Source organism: Camelus bactrianus, chromosome 16 (assembly GCF_048773025.1).
Source record: "Camelus bactrianus isolate YW-2024 breed Bactrian camel chromosome 16, ASM4877302v1, whole genome shotgun sequence".
NCBI lineage: Eukaryota > Metazoa > Chordata > Mammalia > Artiodactyla > Camelidae > Camelus > Camelus bactrianus.
In genome coordinates this window covers 7,038,488-7,055,727 of record NC_133554.1, presented here as the reverse complement: position 1 = coordinate 7,055,727, position 17,240 = coordinate 7,038,488, and the positions used below count along the sequence as shown (strand labels likewise).

The 17,240-nt window shown below is 49.5% G+C and overlaps 2 protein-coding genes and 1 long non-coding RNA gene across 5 annotated transcripts; 1 reads left to right on the top strand and 2 right to left on the bottom strand.

Annotated features, from left to right (window-relative positions):
* Positions 1 to 546: 546 nt before the first annotated feature.
* Positions 547 to 5,418, bottom strand: RPL26 (ribosomal protein L26). The gene is made up of 4 exons (XM_010965961.3): positions 5,281 to 5,418; positions 4,317 to 4,489; positions 3,097 to 3,237; positions 547 to 718 (listed from the first exon to the last, which is right to left on the bottom strand). Exons 2-4 carry the CDS (start codon positions 4,482 to 4,484, stop codon positions 590 to 592), a joined length of 438 nt encoding a protein of 145 aa, XP_010964263.2. The 5' UTR covers positions 4,485 to 4,489; positions 5,281 to 5,418; the 3' UTR covers positions 547 to 589.
* Positions 5,419 to 5,488: 70 nt separating this feature from the next.
* LOC141573560 (uncharacterized) lies at positions 5,489 to 16,899 on the top strand. Of its 2 annotated transcripts, none has more exons than XR_012499367.1 (3): positions 5,489 to 6,174; positions 8,576 to 8,885; positions 16,020 to 16,899. It is a non-coding gene; the product is annotated as an uncharacterized LOC141573560 (long non-coding RNA). The 2 variants fall into 2 exon arrangements; XR_012499366.1 differs by having other exon boundaries at positions 5,494 to 6,174; positions 8,782 to 8,885.
* Positions 9,282 to 16,010, bottom strand: RNF222 (ring finger protein 222). Of its 2 annotated transcripts, XM_045524807.2 has the most exons (3): positions 15,422 to 16,007; positions 12,405 to 12,619; positions 9,282 to 11,821 (listed from the first exon to the last, which is right to left on the bottom strand). In XM_045524807.2, the coding sequence occupies exon 3, from the start codon at positions 11,792 to 11,794 to the stop codon at positions 11,159 to 11,161; it is 636 nt and encodes a 211-aa protein (XP_045380763.1). In that variant the 5' UTR covers positions 11,795 to 11,821; positions 12,405 to 12,619; positions 15,422 to 16,007; the 3' UTR covers positions 9,282 to 11,158. The 2 variants fall into 2 exon arrangements, with proteins under 2 accessions (XP_045380763.1, XP_045380762.1); XM_045524806.2 differs by lacking the exon at positions 12,405 to 12,619 and having other exon boundaries at positions 15,422 to 16,010.
* Positions 16,900 to 17,240: the final 341 nt, after the last annotated feature.

Here is a 17,240-nt window from a genome sequence, read left to right as displayed (position 1 = left end):
CAAGGTAAGTGCTCGCCTCCAGCCTGTAAAGTAAAACCGCACTCGTCGTTCTGTGCGCTTACGGGGCTAAAGTGAGGCGGGGCGCGCACGAGCGTTGCCAGCAATTACTGGGTGCACCTTATCACCCAATCCTCAGAGAGAACCTGCGTTTTAGATAAACACTTGCTTCAGATTGTAACTTAAAGATCTGTTTTGGTTCTAATGGCATTCACCCATCTCCACAGCAGAAAACAAGACTAAAGGGGGCCCTCGGGTATTCCACTGTAGCTTAAAATAATGCTGCCTGCTGTAAGAAAATCACTACTTTATTAGTCCTGATTTCAGGATTTTTTTTAGAAAGTAAGCATCTCTATTATTAAGTAACTGATGCTCCAAGTTAGTTAAAAAAAAAACAAACAACTCTTTAAAATAGTACTTTTCATTAGAGGAATCAAGGCATAAGACAGGTGTTGTTTGCCTAGACAGCTACCATCACCTGAACTTCCCTGAAAACTGACGCTGAAAACTACGCGGTGCCCCCAAATCACCACACATAAACGAAGTGTCTTCATTTTAACAGTTTTTAATGAAAGCTGTATACAAGATTACTTTATTCCTGCATCTTTTCAATTGTTTCTTCCTTGTATTTGCCCTTTTCCTTTCCTACTTGGCGAGACTTCGCTTTACGTTCGAGGATCTTTTTGCGGTCTTTGTCCAGTTTTAGTCTGGTGATAACCACCTGCACAAAAGAAAAAACTCTTTTAAGCTTTAAATAACTACCAATACAGAACACATGGGAAGGCCCAACATTCAATCCCATTTCCCAAACCTGTGGTAGTGGATGCCTGAACACTCAGTGCCAGAAATGATTCTTTACCCTCGAACAAACTTGGCTTAAATTAATGTTCACTAATGCTCCACCAACAAAGAGAAGGCAATGTGGCATCAGTGGTTCTCACATCCTCTTCTGTGCTTTATTATAAAATCAGCTTCTTTTTCTACTGCAAAATGTATCAACTGTTCTACTCCTCTCACTCCAGTTTTATAAGCTAACCAAATCATACACATTTGTTTCTATAGCAATGTTAGTACCGTAAACTGGAAATATGTAGTCTCCACACATGCTTCAACCTGCAAAAGCTTTAATGAAGTCACAGAACAGACCTTATGCAAACAGATCTAGTCACTGAAGATGCCCAGATTATGATAAATTTTAGTCTTATGAAGGCAGGAGAGGGAAGGAGGAAGACAACACTGAACGAGGTCTGGAAATACGGCATGGTGACCAAAAGACAACCTCTGCCGCCTTGGAGCTTGTATCTAGTGTGAGATGGAATGCTGGAGAACAGGGGCTAATCCCATCGTGATCCGCAAGGCCCTATGGATAGGGTTGCATCTAAAGAGACCTATGAGGAGTGAAGTGTTCCAAAGAGAACAGCAAGTACAAAGGTCCAGAGGCAGGAGAACATCTATGTTTCTCAAACTTGAGTGTACCTGAAGGGCTTGTTAAAATAGATCCCCAAGTCCCATCCCCAAATCCTGCTTTGGTAGACCTGGGAACAGAATTTACAATTCTATCAAGTTGCCAGGAGACACTGCCAACCAGCAGGCACACTGAGTAGCATGGCTGTAGGAACAGCAATGGGGCCAGCAGACTAGAACAAGGAGAGTAGAATAAGATGACCTCAGGGAGCTGGTGACAGGAGATCAGGCAGTCTTGTAGGCCACTCTGATGGTAACAAGCAGACAGGATTCTGGATAACATGTGACAGTTAGTCAACAGGGCTTAACTGACTGATGTGGGGAGCGTAATGATCAATAATGGTATTTTGGCCTGAGCAGTTAGGACAGAGCTGACACATGCTGTGATGGCAGCAAACTTCAAAGTTTCAAGGATAAAACCAGGAGTCTTAAACATGTCAGTTTTGAGATATTGATCAGATATCCAAGTTGAAATGGAAGATAGTCAACTGGATATCGAGGTCTGTCTGGATTAAGAGTTGACGACTAAGCCACAAAGAGGGAGATCAACTGTATCAAATGCTGCATAAAGTTCAGAAAACACTTCCAATCAGTCACTGGACTGGTGACCTTGACAACAGCTAATCTCATGGTGGGGGCAAAAATATAACTTAAGTAAATAAAGAACAGGAAAATCGTTGCTCTTAGGAGATACATACTGAAGTAATTAAGAGGTGAAGTGTCATGATGCTTGAAATCATGCAAGAAGGAAAGAAAATGTTAATTATGAATTCTAGGTGAAAGATATGCAGCAGCTGTTTCACTGAACTAGTCTTTCGACTTTTCTGTAGTTTGAAGATTAGATTTATGGTGCCAACTCAAGATCCTAAAAAAACCCTCAGTATTTGAACAGGCACCAAGTGCATTCATTACCTTTATAGTAAACATTTTTTGAGTGTACATCTATTTTTATTGAGATATAGTCAGTTTACAATGTGTCAACCTCTGGTGTACAGCATAATGCTTGTCATACATGAACAGACATATATTCATTTTCATGTTCTTTTCCACCACAAGTTACTACAAGGTATTGAATATAGTTCCCTGTGCTATCCAATATAAATTTGTTAAACGTAACTTTTTTAACAGAGAAATGAGACACTGCTTCACGTTAAAGTCCAGGACATGAGAATTAGACCATATCTTTTATCCTGGTTTAGATACCATGACCAGTGGGATGTAGCCTGAGCTCCAGGTTTTTCCCACCTGCAAATGGCTGAAAGCCTACTTTGCAGGGTTGTAAAGCTGCCTTACTACTTACTCAGTTCCATTTAATACACAGGGTATCAGCTCCATATCATCTAAAAATTACCATATTTCCTAGATCTTAGGATCTACCCATTGTTAGATCCATCAGCTGACTAATAACCTTTAAGGCAAAGGCATCTTACATATACATAATGACAAAGACATCTTAACTTCATAAAAAACAAGTGCTGTTAAAATACTTAATTAAAATATAGTATTGGCTTTAAGACTGGATTCCAGCACACCTAAATCTGTTTCTTTGGGATTGGTCTATAGACAAGCAATCACATTTGCCAACAACTGCTGTCATTTCCTTCTCCCCTCTCAAGCATTCTCAGAAACACCCACCTTGCTGGGGTGAATGCCCACGTGGACAGTCGTGCCATTCGCCTTCTCCCGCTGCACTCGTTCAATGTAGATGACGTATTTCTTCCTGTAAACCTGGACTACTTTGCCAATCTGTTGCCCTTTGTAGTGCCCTCGTACAACCTAAACACAAATTCAAAAACAACAGATGTATGTGGATAAAAGAACATTAAACTTGTAAATCAGGAGAACTATGAGTCAGGTGAGCACCATTCATTCTATCAGATATATAGGTTCTTGCAATTTTGAGAGACTGAATCATCGATAGAAATATGCCAATAGTTCTATCTCTGGCTTTAATTAACCTGCAGATAAACTATGCTCCATATAAAACTACCGTGATGGACAGTGCAACCCTACCGCCCATGATCCACCAGCAATGAGGGGCTTGTAAAATGGTTAAAAATAAGCAACAAGCCCACCTTGGTTTTCTGTACAAAATTGACAAGGGAACTGTCACTGCATCTCAAAGGGAACAGGCCACAGGCTACAAATACTTAATTCACAACCTATTAAAGTGTTCAAATCAGTGCCAAAGAGTGGGCAGCAGCAAAAACTTAAGGGAGCATCCCACCTCTTTCCAAAAGGTTAACATCATTCTCTACCCAGGAGTCCCAGTGAGCCTCAGCTTGCCAAAGTGCTTCTAGACAGATGTTTCTTTCCAGCTGCAGACTCTCTCACATAGCGTTAAAGCTCATGAAATGTCAGTAACATGTAAGTTGCTTTAGAGACTACTTGAATCTTTTAATCACTAGCTGCAAGTTACAGCTAAGAAACATTTACAAAAATTTTCACTTTAATAGATTCAGCAAATAATCTGGTGGTCCTCTCAAACAACCATGTGAAACTGTGCTTCAGTTACAACTTCTATATCTGGATTATGACTCAGACGCAGAATTGTTTATTGGTCCTCAAATGCCTCTTCAACTACCAAACATACCCAGAAAAAAGATAACCCCAAGCTAATGTCCAGATTCCGAACCATCTTGTTTGACTGCATCTGATGCTTGGGACAGTTGATTTTCACCAAAGAGTAAAGGTGAAGAGCACGGCATCCTTTTTGTTTTTCAGTCCCTGACTCAACTCCTTTTGCAACCGTGTTCTGGGAGCCAGTGTCTCAGATGTATCACTTTCTGAATACAATCCCTCCTGTATGTCAAACAGGCGGGATATTAGCCAAGACGCCCGAACTGGGCACATACCTGAACTTCATCATCCTTTCGGATGGGCATGGATCGAACATTGTACTTCTGTCTCAGCTCTTTGGAAAGAGGAGAAGACATAATCTTCCTGCGAATGTGGGAAGGTGCATTGAAATGCCTTTTACGGTTCTTGCTTCGGTCAGAAGTCACGAAGGGATTGAACTTCATTTTGGCTAAAGAAAAAGTTAAAAGAGGTGTAAACCCTCAAACGACCAAAGTCTCACTCAGTTTACAAACAAGTAACTGCCAACAATTTCATCTTGAAAGTTCAGAATGCTCACGGAAACTAACATGTTCTTTAACTCTACCAAAAACTGCTGGAACTAAAATTGCCTTAGTGGGATGTTTTCTTTACTTGCTTATGGAATAAAAGGACTCTTCATTAGCAACACATTTGTTTTAATTAAATTTTTGGTTTACACTGTGAAACTCCGTAAATACTGGGTAGGAAAACTTAAGACAGGACTCACATCTCTGCTGAATTAGAGCAAAGCAGACTGACAATTCAATTCAAATACAGAATCACGTTTTAGAAAGAGCGACGTTCATCCACAAAGTTGAGCGTGAATATATTTAGTCCCCTCCAAAATGAATGAAACCAGGCCCCCCATCCTGAACCAGGAAATTGCACAGAAATATGGTCCAAAAAAAAAAGCCTTACAAAGGGCGAGCGCGGTCTGAAACTCCATAAAGTTATATCTTTAGAACACTACACTGTCCAGACTAGATTCCACCGCCCCGTCCCCTTCAGCTCCCGTTTCCGAGTCCTCAAACCCTTTTTCCTCCTCCCTTCCCCAGCCCGGCGGCACTTGAGCTGGGAGAAAAATAGCTCAAGACCATCTTGGCCCCCCTCCCTGGGTGCTACTTTGCCGGCAGAACAGTATCGGAGCCCCCAGGGTAGAGAGCCATCGTGCCCGTGAACAGATGGCTCCGGATTGCACGCGCCGTCCCAGCAAATTCTCACCCGCTGGCGTTTCAGCGATGGCCGCGAAAGGGAAGAGATCCACACGCTGCTTCCGGTTCTGTAAGTTTATGAGAAGATCTCGCGAGACCGTAGTCTCTTGGAATGAGAGGGGCGCGGAGTTTGAACGCGGAGAGGAAACTAGGAAAGAAGTTAATGACTAGTGTCATCTTTTGGCTCGGAGGGGAACTGCAAGGGGCTGCAAAACCCTTCTCCAGGTCCCGGTGCCTCCCTTCGGAGCTCTGGGTTCTGCAGCTGCGTCCTTTGGGAACGATGGTTCAGAGGAGAGTGACGGGGGATGGTCAGGGTCTGGGTAGCCCCCGCGGGTGTTGAGGGAACGAGCGGCCCCATGGACCCTTGTCCCTTCACTTCCCAGCACCAAGCGGCGGGGACCCCTTTGGCCGGGAAAGGGCATGTCCTACATTTGGCCGCCAGGTGGCGCTGGGGCCCCCGGCCGGCCGGTTACCTAGGTCACCTGGATATCTCAGCCTGGGCCAAGGGCGTGGGCGTCTCGAACGAACCTGTCCGGTAACCAGCTCCAGCCCGGCTCGTGCTGACTACTCCGCGGGGCCCGCCCGAGATTCGGCTCCAGCCGTCTAGAGGCTTTCCGAAGACTGGGGTCACGGGTCCGCCCCCGACCCTGCGGAAGTAGGTCTGAACCGCGTTTCTCATGAGCTCCCAGGTGATGCCAATGGTGTTGGTTCGAGACCACACTTTGAAGGATCGCGGCGTGAGGAAGTCTTTCCACGCAGAGAGCTGTGCCCTTTTCCGAGTTTTGCTGCGTGCCCTCCTTCAGTTCAGGATCCGGTGGAAGCGGGGCGTTAGTGCGCTCCCCTGCAGAGGACTGCAGCGCGGGGTGAACTCCCGCCGCATGCCCGGCCGCGCACCCGGTAGGAGGTCGGTTTCTGTTGAATGAATAATGTAGGTGTCATACTGAGGGAAGACACGCATCTCCTGATACTTAAGATGTAGTGAGCTTGCTGAATGCTAGGGACGCTCTTCTAATCCCTTTGCATTTTTAGCTCCTTTAATCCACCAAGTAGTCTGGTGATCCTGGTATTGTCCCATTTTACAGATGGGGACACCGAGGCACAGAGAAGTGAGAGGAACTTGTGCAAGGTTATACAGAACCCGTCGGTTATAGACGAACCTGTGCAGGTTGGCTTCCCAGCCCCTTCTGGTAACTGGGGGTATGGTCCCAATCTGTAGGAACCCATGGGGTCAAGTCAAAGAGTGAGAAACCAGATCCTTGAGGGCCCAGGGTGGAATCAGTCAAAAACATGTGTTTTCGTGATTGAAAATAGTAGTGTTCTTAAACATGCTGTGAAGAAATAGCCCCAGATTTCATTCATAATTCAAAAATTCAGTTCTTTTCAACAAATGTTTATGGAACATCTTTCGTGGACGTTAGAGTTGCAAAATGAAATTAGTCAAAGTTTCTTCCTGCGGGAAGCTCATCGTCTAAGAGCAGAGAGAAACAATGGAATCAACAACCACAGGACCCCAGAGAAGGACTCACTGAGCCCACCTGCTCTTGGTGCTCCTGGGCTTTGGGAACGCAAGAGAGCTCTGGGGTCAGGGAGCACCTGGGGTGAGGTCATCCTTGACTGAGTTTTGAGGAATGTTAAAATTAGCGCCATGAGGCAGTGGGAATAGCTTGAGGGAAGGCACGGAGGTATGAAGCCCCATGACGCACTGTCTCCAGGAGCCAGGTCCTGTGGCTGGCATGAGAGGCATTCAGGGATGAGCCCACGGGGCTCTGGGCTGAGCTGAGTTTGCTTTGGACACTGTGAGCCATAGGGAGCCATGGGAGGCTCCTGCGTTCTTCCCTTGCCTTCCTTTCTGGTCTTCACAGTTTCACCCCCTCCTCTTTCTTCTTGTCTTTACTAGTTTTTTTAATCATCTTTTCTTCAGGTCTCCCCATCATCTTCCTCTCTTCCCTCTTTGTTTCTTCAGCCTCCCCATCACTCCCTGCTGTCCCCCCAGCCCTCTCAGGCATCCTCACCTCCCTCCTTCCATCCAACACTGAGTCATTGAAATTAAACCTTCAGCCCACCATTTGGAAGCATAACCACTTTATACAGGGTGAAGATGGAAATGGTACACGCAGATGCAAATTGCTGGTAGCCTAGTTCTGGAGTCTGTTTATCTTCACAAATGTCTGTTGGGCATCTTGGCTCCACCCCTGTGGTCCTCAAGCCATTGCACCTGGCTGCCTTCTCTCTCGCTCTCTTCCTCCCATTCCTCTTAACATGAGTCCTTTCAAATTGGCTCCTTAGGGTCATTTTGAAGGTGGTCTCTGAGAAACCCTAAGACATACCAAAGCAGGAATTATCCAGATCACATGCCTACCTTCATGAACGAAACTTTTTTCTGAACACCCAACCATCATGTTTATTTGTTTATTCATTCATTCACTCACTCATGCATTTTTCAAATATTTGTCCAGCTTTTACTCTTTGCTAAATTCTGTGCCAGGCACTTGGTATGATCTTACCAAGATCGGTGAGATTTAGCCTCTCCTCAAGGAGCACACTGTTTAGGAGGAGGGCATGGACTTGTCAACAAACCCAAGTAATAAAGTGGCTTGGGAGGATGATGGAGATGCAGTGGGAGTGGCCAATTCTAACTCAAGTGGGGTGGGGACGCCTTTAAGGTAACCCTCGAACTGTTTCTGGCGAGCTGGGTGGGGGTTTTCCGGGTAGACAAGGAAGGAAGCACGTTCCAGGTGGAGGGAGATGCCCGAGCCAGGCCCAGAGGCCTGCACCAGCGCCGCTTGTCGGAAGTGCCTGTAGTGTGTGCTGAGACGCTGTTGTGGTGGTCGCTTGTCCTGGGCCAGAGGAGGGTGCAGGAAAGTGACAAGTTGTGAGGGTGGAGCAAGGTTGTTTATTCTGTGCCAAGAGAGGACATTTGGATCGAGAAGGAGCTCAAAGCGAGAGGTGGAGGTGGGAGAAGCGTGGCCTGTGAGTCATCAGGCTTCACTGAGGGTGGAGGTCACGGACCCCAGCAGTGGTGGGGAGAGGTCTCTAAAGTGCACCCAGGCTCCTGGTAACCCTCGTTCAGGGCCCACCTGCCACATGTGGACCCTTCTGCACACTTGATAGGCCCAGTGTGTATGAACGTCAAAGGTTATTGTGATGGGAGGTAGCAAAGTGAGTGTGTGTGTGTGAGTGTGTGTGTGTGTATGGAGGGGGGATGCCTCTGGACAAGGGGGGAAGAAAAGAGCAACTGTTTATGCTTAACCTCGGGTGTCCGTCTGTTTGTCTATCTGTTTATCCATGGTGTTATCTTTCCATAGTACCCGGACCCCAGGCTGGTTGCTTAAAGCGAAAAGATTTTATCTGAGAAAGGAAAGGAAATATGGAGAAGAAGGAATCAGAACAAGCACATCAAATGATGAGGCCCAAAGAATTTCCCAGGGTCTTAGAAACATTGAGAATATCAAACTTTTTACCTTCCTTCCTGAAATGACTGTAAAGCCTAATATGTCACACCTCTAACCAGACAGACCAGCCCCACTGAGCCGGGAGCTGACACTCTGGAACTGCCGGACAGGTGACCTGGTGGCTCTTGAATGTTCTTGGGACCAGCTCCTCACCAGGCAACAGGTGTGTACACGGAAGATATCTTTAGCTTCTAATATAATTTTTCAGTTTAATTTTTGAATAATACATACGTTTGCTTGGTTCAGAAATCCCTTTCCCACTCCATCGCTTTCTCATCCCCCTTCCACAGTTCATCACTGTTACTAGTTTTTTTTTTTTTTTAATATCTTTCCAATTGCTTTATGGACAAATAAGCAAACTGGAATGCAAAGTCTCATTCCCCTACTTTTACACACAAACTGTATCTGATACCCAGTGTTCCACACTTTGCCTTCTCCCATTGGCTGTTGGATCCTGGAGACTTTCCTTGTTCTTTTTACAGCCGCATAATGTCCCTGCACCTTTAGTGACTGTTTTTTTCATCAGCTCTGTGCTTCCCACCCACATTTGCAATGTCTCTGGAATCTTTGAGAAAATATATACCTTTATTTAAAAAATAGCTCTTGACATTCATTGAAAATAAAAGAAGTGCCATTGACAAGTCACCGCTGAACAACATGAAAACACTACAGGTATTTTGGAATCCACTTTTGGCAAACACAGTGGAATCTGCAAAGACTAAAATCAGGTCCCTAGAAATTCATAGAAGTGTTTAAAGCAGCCTGGTTGTGGTTAAAATGGACTCACTAGAGTCTTTGTAAATTTAACATTTTAATTCCTATAATAAATATTTCCCCCATGAATCTGCCTGGGTCCCCCCAGTAGCACCTGTGCTCTTCTCCAGTTGTGAAAAGAGCGCAGAGAAGCCCGAAAGTGCTTTCAATCAGCCCTCTTGTGTCCAGAAGTCCCCTGTAGCGTGGCTCCCATCCCCTGGGGGTCCCCACATGACCACCACTGCAGGCTTTTAGGAACAAGGTGAGAGGCGGGGCGCCATTTCTCTCCCGACAGTCAGCAAACTTTGCCGAGAGAGGTGTGGGCTGAAGAGGGCTTAGCTGTTGGCACACCTGGGCTGCCAACAACCACCTGTTTGAGAGAAGAGCTTGAGGTTTTTGCTGTTCTTAATCCGAAAATTAAGATGATGGCTCATTGACTTATGGGCCTTAATAAACAGAAAACAGCTGTCCCCGAATGGCTTGCTCCCCGGACCCAACCTGAGATTTTTCCAAGGTCCTCATGAAGGATGAGGGTCCAGGGTGGGGTCCCCAGGTGAAGAGGCCCTGGCTGGCTGCCCACAGCACCTGGGCTCTGGCGGTCACCGAGTCAGCCGCGTCCCTGTCAAGCACGGCTGTTCCCTTCCCCACCCTTCCTTGCCCAGCCCAGCCTGGGAATCCACCTCGGAACTGGCCCAGCTGGTGTGGCCTCTCATGAATGAGTGGTTGGTCATGAGGAGGAGGACCTGGGCTGGGAGGGAAGCAGGAGCCCCCAGGGCTGTGTTTGCGCACATAGTTCTCAGCTGACTCAAGCCCCGGCCACCAGGCTTCCCCTGGACTCCCTACCTTGCAGGCCATCCTTGAGAACCCCAGCACTCAAACTTTGGACCATTTTTGGGCCTGGGAGGCCTGGGGAGACCTCTGGCTCCGTTTGTGGTCATTCTTCTAGCCTCGGCTTCTGCCAGCAAACCCCAATTCCTGACATGGCCTCAGCTCCCCTTTTCTGTTACTTCCCCCAGGAATCCTGGGCCGCAGCCTCTGAGATCAGCACCTCCCTCGGGGAAGACCTTCCAGGCGGGTGATTTGGGGGTGGGAAGGTGGCAGCTGTGAGGGTCATAGGTGGACCCTGAGATTCGGGGGAACACAAGTGCCTTCAGCCCTGGTGCCACCCCCTCTGTTTGTCCCTGGGCGCAAGCTGGAGGACGCTGTGTGGGCATTCTGACCTGAGGAGTCCTGCCAGTGGGCCCCCATCTGGCAGGATGTGTCATCAGGACTTCCTTGTCCCCGCACGGAGCCCTACCTGGCCTCAGGTGGGTCACCTGGCAGATAAGGGCCACACCTCCGGGCCGGGGAGCCCACTGAGGGGTAGCACCCATCTTCCTACTTTGCTCAGTTCTAGCCTAGGGGAAAGAGGAGGTACCTGCCAAGGCTGGCCGTCACATTTTCCTCCCTGGCCTGGAACCTGGCATTTCCATTTCAGCCTGCAGCTCAGCTGCTCAGCTCAGCTCTGGCCTTGGCAATCCTGCCCCTTGTCGTGTCTGAGCCCCTCTGGGAGTGGGGAGCCCAAGGTGGGGAGATGCCCCGGGCCGCCCCTGGACCAGGGCTGCGCCAGACCCCTCCAGCCTGGCTGTGCCAGAGCAGCTCTCAGGCCAAGCCTGGCTCGGTGGCCCCCGCAGGTGCCACTGCTCACGCCTGCTTCCTCACCAGCAGCACCCAGGGCAGGATGGCGGCTACCACAGCCACCACGGTGATGAGGGTGATGAGCAGGAGGGCCCGGGAGCGGCAGCAGAACGACCGGGTGGAGCTGGGCGCCGGGGAGGCCTCCGAGAGCTCAGCTAGGCTGCGCCGTGGCAGGATGCTCTCCTGCTCCCCCAGGGGCATCCCGTGGCGGCTGATGATAAAGATCTGCGGCTCCCGGGGCAGGCTGGGCGGCAGGTCCAAGGGCAGCTGGCCACCCTGACTTGGGGACGGCCTCCAGACAGGCTGGGAGACGGCCAGGGGGTTGGTGTGGCCCAGGGCATCCGGTGGTGGCACTGGGGGCAGGCCCACGGGCACGGCCAGGGTCTGGGAGCTCTTGTCCAGCATGGAGGGCCAGCGGGAGCTCTTCTTGCTGAGGAAGGTGACATAGCGGCAGACGGGGCAGACGATGGTCCTCTGGACCTGCCCGTCCACTCGGGTGGACAGCAGGTACTTGACGAGGCAGTCATGGCAGAACACGTGGCCGCAGCTCAGCGTCCGGCTGGCGCCCTCCAGATCGCGAAACTTCTCATAGCACACGGGGCACTCGCTGCCCGAGCTGTCCTTGCTCTCCACCTCGGACATGGCCGCTCCGGGAGGGCAGGGCCCTAGCTGTGGGCGGGAAGGGCCACTGCGTGAGCATCGGTGCCTTTTCCTCCTGTGCCCCCCTCCCAGCCTCCCTGCTGCGCCTCTGCTTCTGCCGCCTCCTCCCTGTCTCCTCTCCTGTCCTCTTCCTTTTCCTCCTACCCTTTCATTTTGCTGCTCCTCCTCAGTGACCTCCCTGCATTAAACCAAGACCTTTAGGAGGGATGAGGGGCCGCTTCCAGAAGGGGATTGGGAGACAAGGAGCGATCCCAGCCACGCTGGACTGTGAAGGAGGTTTCTGGTGTGAGGAAGGTGTCGCCTCTCTGACACCTCACCTCAGCCATGACATATATGCACAGCGAAGTCACCACCTTGCCTCTTCCTGGTTCGATGCCAGAGTGGAGGCAGGAGCACCCATCTCCCCCAGCCTCAGTCCAGGCTCCAATGTGCAGAGAGGCTGTTGTCCAGCAAGTCCTCTGCCACCCCTCAGTCTCCCCGCTCAGGGGCTGACTGACCCACTGGATTGTACTCGGCCACTGGACCGAATTCCTCTGTGCGGCGTGTGCCTCGTACAGCAGTGACTGTTTTGAAAATAAAACTCAGAACTTACACATCCAAATGCCCACTAGCCTGCCACGCAGTCACGTTGGGGAGCTGCGGGCTCATTCCTCTGCCCGCCACAGCTCAGTCATCCTTCAGATTCTTCTCAGAGGCCTGCCCGAGGCAGCGAGAGAACCTTCGGGTCAACCTCTGTGAAGGCAGAGTTTCATCCTTCGAGAACGTGTCTGGTATTTTGGAAATGACCAAGAGCCACTGGTGCCCAGCCTGGCGAGAAAGTAAATGAGGAGTCAAGTGGCCTGAGACTGTTTCAAATCAAAGATAGAGAGTCACCATAATGTGACAGGTGGGTTTCAGACTTTATCTGAGACCTGAGAGGCCCCAAGGATGCTCTCAGCAATGGCAGCATTGTTGGATTAAGCACAGTTTCCCAAGGTGATGATTTGAGGGGAAACACCTGTTTGGGTATTTGATGCGGTCCGCATGTCTGCAGTATCACAGCTGTGTAGTCTACACTCATCTAAACAGGGTCTTTAGAAAGAACTGTGGTCACCTGTTCATACATTCTTCCACCAGGGACGTAGACAAAAGACTTCTGGACACGCTGGCAACTGTTACATTATGGGCAGCCCCCAAGCCTGAGAGAGGACACAGTGGGACCAAGGTGAATTAATAGGAAAGACAAACTATCATTTGTTCAATCAGAAATCTTTTGGAATCTCTCGCCTCTCTTGGCTTGGTTCCAAGTCCACTTTGCCAAGTTGCAAATGTCCCCAAAGTAAGAAAGAGCAGAAATGTGTGGAGGTGGGGAGAGGGAGCTGGGGACCCTGGCGGCAGCACAGAAACCTTTGCAGGGGTTTCCAAACCTTGGTCTCTGAGCTGCTCGGTGTGCTCCCCAGGTTGGGGCTGGGGGTTTGGGTGCTCAGTCTTTGCAGCTGGGTTCAGATCCTTGATCTCGTTACTGTCTGCAAATTGCTTAACCTACCCAAGCCTTAGTTTCCCATCTCTAAGATGGGATTGATGATAATAGTACTACTTCCCTTTCAGGGTTGTTCAGAGTATTAAGTGAGCTAACGTGAGTGGAGTCTGGCCCACAGTAAGTGCTCAGTAAACAGCAGGTGTCATTGTTAAGGCAGGCTGAGTCCTTTCCCCTCCTTGTGCCTGCCTTCCGTCTGCTCCCTGAATGTTCCTTATTACGTAGATAACTAAAAAATAATAATAATAATAAATTAAAAAATCATACCCTGGAAGAGGGCAGCTCTCCTCAAATTAGAATAACTGAACAAGATGACAATGGATTAGGTAAGTGATGGGCAATAGACAATTAAGCTGGTGATTCCAGTGTTTCTCAGTCATTTTTGTTTCGTAACACACTTGCAAATGTCTAAACTGGGGATGTTCTCAAGTGCATCCATTTATCTATCCATCCCTCCATCCAGCCAGCCAATTGTTCAGAAAATACTGAACACCTGCTGCATGCAGGTTACTGGGCTGGGCACTGGAGATCAGCAGTGAGCAAGAAAGCCCTTCAGGAAGCTTTAGAGCCTAGTGAACATTTATAAATTTTCTTGAAAAAGATTTTAAAAAGGAGGAATGGTGCGGAGAAAGGACTTTTGAGGTCATTTAGTAAAATCTGGTTTTATAGGTGAGCAGACCCAGGTCCCAAGAGGGGGACGTGACTTGTCCGAGGTGACAGAGAGGGAGATGGCAGAGAGAGAGATTGATTGATTTCATAGGTGGTATAGAGAACATTATTAGCATCAGAGGGTAGATTGGGTGAGTAGATATTAGCCAAGTCAGGAGGCACTATTCTCCTTAGGATGAGCAGGGGAGCAGGGAGGACTGAGTTTAAGGAAAAATTAAAAGGATGCATCCCAGGTCCCCACCGACAGCCTCTCTGCACAATCCCTTCCCCTTCCTGTGTTTTGAGAGAGGCAGGCCATTTACGTCTGGACGATGCCACCCGCCCATCCCCACCTTCTCACCTCCCTTTCTCAGTCTCCCTGACGCCTCCCTCCTGGTGTCCCTCCCTTCCTCTTAATTCCATTTCATTCTCCATCCTTGAGTTCCTCGTACGGGCCTGACTGTCTTGGATGCTGGGGCAGAGGAGAGGGCAGCAGAAGAAATGGGAACATGCTCTGGTTTGGGTGCAGATGAGCGGAGTAACAGTGCAGGACATTATATGCATCCCCATTGGTGCTTGAGGAAATTGTGGGGGGGGGAGGGCTGGAAAGTCTTCCTGGGAGAGGTGGGACCAGTGTCGAGCTAATAATAAATAATTACAACAGCAGCTCTTTCCTGACCACTAATTATGTGCTTGGCATTTTGCATCCCTTCCTCATTTCATGGTGACAACAACCCTGGGAGGTAGACATTATCTCTGTTTTACAAATGAGGGAGCCGAGGCTTAAGTAACTTGTTCAAAGTCAGGCTGCTAGTACAGGGCAGACCAGGGACGCGAGGCCGGGCCAGCCTGGCTCCGCAGCCCGTGCTGGGCACCACTGCCTCTAGCGAGGGTTTGCATGAGCCTCCAGACCTTGGTCCAGGAGTAGGTGAAGAATGTGGCAGCACGGGAGGTCCCAGCCCTCACACCTCTACACAAGTGCCAATTTCACAAACATCCAGGGATGAAGACACCTAACGAGAGCTCCAGAATGCAGCTGTAGATGTTAGACACGCACAGCTTTCTGTGTGTCTGTCATACCTCGCAGCAGCAGCCCATTGTGAGGACTGGTGGGGTGTCACCAGCTCGGGTGACCCCTGCCTCCCCACCCTGGGACAGTGAGCCTGTGAGGCAGAGCAAGACTTCTAGGCACCTGGGTCTCCCTCCTGGGTTCCCCAAGACAAGACCTTATAGTTTTAGCTGTGACCAGTTCCCCACCCCTAGACAACACACACACACACACACACACACACACACACACACACACACACCCCTAGACAACACACACACACACACACACACACACACACACACACTCAGCATCACTCCAGTGCCACCGCAGAACCCTGCCAAGCTCTGATTGCATCCCACCCCTTCCTCCCCTCCAGCCCAGCCCCCAGACTCACTCTGGCCGGGACCAAGGCGAGCAGCATCCACCTTCTACCCAGGGCTTCCGCAGAGCAGATCTGAGCCACCCAGAGGTGTCAGGCAGGCGGCACGTCCTCCTGCTGCTGTCACTGGGACAGCTGCCGCCGCCAGGGCATTTCCTAATGACTGAGCAGGTCGGGAGGACAGCGCCAGGAAGTGAATGTCGCCCAACCCGTTTGAGGCCGGGAGGCTCTTGGCGTTGCCCAGGGGTTTGGCCCCTGCTGGAGTCAGGTGACCTTGATGAGGATGCTAGGAAAGGGGCTCCCTGGCTTGAGGAGGAGCCTGGGGGTGAGTGCTCCAGACAAACACAGAGTCTCACGATGATGGTGTGACCCAGGAGCTCTTTGATGGAGGCTCCTTAGAGATGGCTCTCCCCATCCCAACAACAAGAAAGTCACACTCACAGTCCTTCAGCCTCCTGGACCCGTTTCAGCGACCTTCCCCCCACCCCGCTGCTCCCCTGCCCAGCACAGGGTGAAGGGGGAGATCAGCCTCAGTAAGGCTTTGCCACCCAAAGTCATATACAAATATTTGGGTGATGTGCTTCTGAGCATTTGTCATTCATCCCTCACTCAGAGGCGCTCAGCTCCAGAAGACCAAACACCAGTGCGTAAAGAAGGAGGCGGAGTAAACGCAATGAGGGAGAAACACACCTGCACGGAAGTCCCTGCTACTGTGTTAAACAGAAGTAAGTTCCAGAACAGCGTGTACGGTTCTGTCTATGGAAAGGATGATCATGCGTGAACACTTTTATTGAGGAGGAATCTGGAAGAAGCCACATCCAACTTGACAGTAATCTCCAGAGGAACTTTCTGACTTATCCGTTCCTGTGACATTTGAATGTGTGTTCCTTTCATGATCAGAAAAAAATAATCAAGAATAAGGCAGAAGCAAAGTGGAGGGGGGACTGCTGGGCCTCTCAGGGCTGGAGGCCAGTCCTCAAGAAATTGGTTTTCTTCTGACACAGGAGGTTCCTGGATCCAAGACTTAGCCAAGCATGAGTGTGACCCCCGCAGGGCACCCTAGGATGGCTCCTCCCTCACCCGACCAACCCTGGCCTGGCTCCATGGCCACCTAGAGGCTGGTGGGGGATGTGGGTCAGGGCAGTGCCCCGGCCACCACCCCCCGACACAGTACCACCTGTCATAACGTCCCTCCTGTTCTTTCCCTGAATGTGTGCAGACTGCCCAGGTACATCTGGATTTCAGAAAAACTGCAGTTTTTTAGTCTGTGTGCTCAGTGCAATATTTGGGAACTACTAATGGGTAAAGGGGAACCAACTGTTGGGTGACAGATGGAAAATAAACTTTTGGTGGTGAGCACGCTGTAGTGTATACAGAAGTAGAAATATGATGTACACGGGAAACTTGCACCAGAGAAACCAATGTTGCCTCAACCAACTTAAAAAATTTTAATACTTGGGATCTACTTACACTAATAAATTATCTAGAACTCAGATTTCATTGGGCATCCTATATTTCATTTTGCAACTCTAGTCCCAGAGGGCTGCCCCAATGTTTCCCCTTTCATCAGCACCTCCAGGGGTCCCTTCAGGAGTGTGGGCTCCTGATTCTGCCAGAGCTTCCTGGGGGTTCCTGAAAATTACTCTCAAATACTCAGCATCAATGCCCTGTGTGTCCCCTGGGGAGGGGACTGAGCCAGGCCAGGCTGTCCTTAGATTCAGTCTAACGTGATGTGATTTGGGGTCAATACATGAAGTTCCCAAATCTTTTCTGCTGGTCCTGCCATGAAGTTTGACTTTGAAGATTACCTTGAATATATAAATATTATCATAGT

Bases quoted from the DNA above. Each gene is read 5' to 3' on its own strand.
- RPL26 (XM_010965961.3), bottom strand. From the start codon at position 4,484: ATGAAGTTCAATCCCTTCGTGACTTCTGACCGAAGCAAGAACCGTAAA. The intron at 3,238-4,316 runs GTATGTGCCCAG...ATTTGTGTTTAG, and splicing joins GAAAGGATGATGAAGTTCAG to GTTGTACGAGGGCACTACAA. The intron at 719-3,096 runs GTGGGTGTTTCT...TCTTTTGTGCAG, and splicing joins TGGGCATTCACCCCAGCAAG to GTGGTTATCACCAGACTAAA.
- RNF222 (XM_045524806.2), bottom strand. From the start codon at position 15,448: ATGCTGCTCGCCTTGGTCCCGGCCAGA. The intron at 11,822-15,421 runs GTGAGTCTGGGG...TCCCGCCCACAG, and splicing joins TCGCCTTGGTCCCGGCCAGA to CTAGGGCCCTGCCCTCCCGG.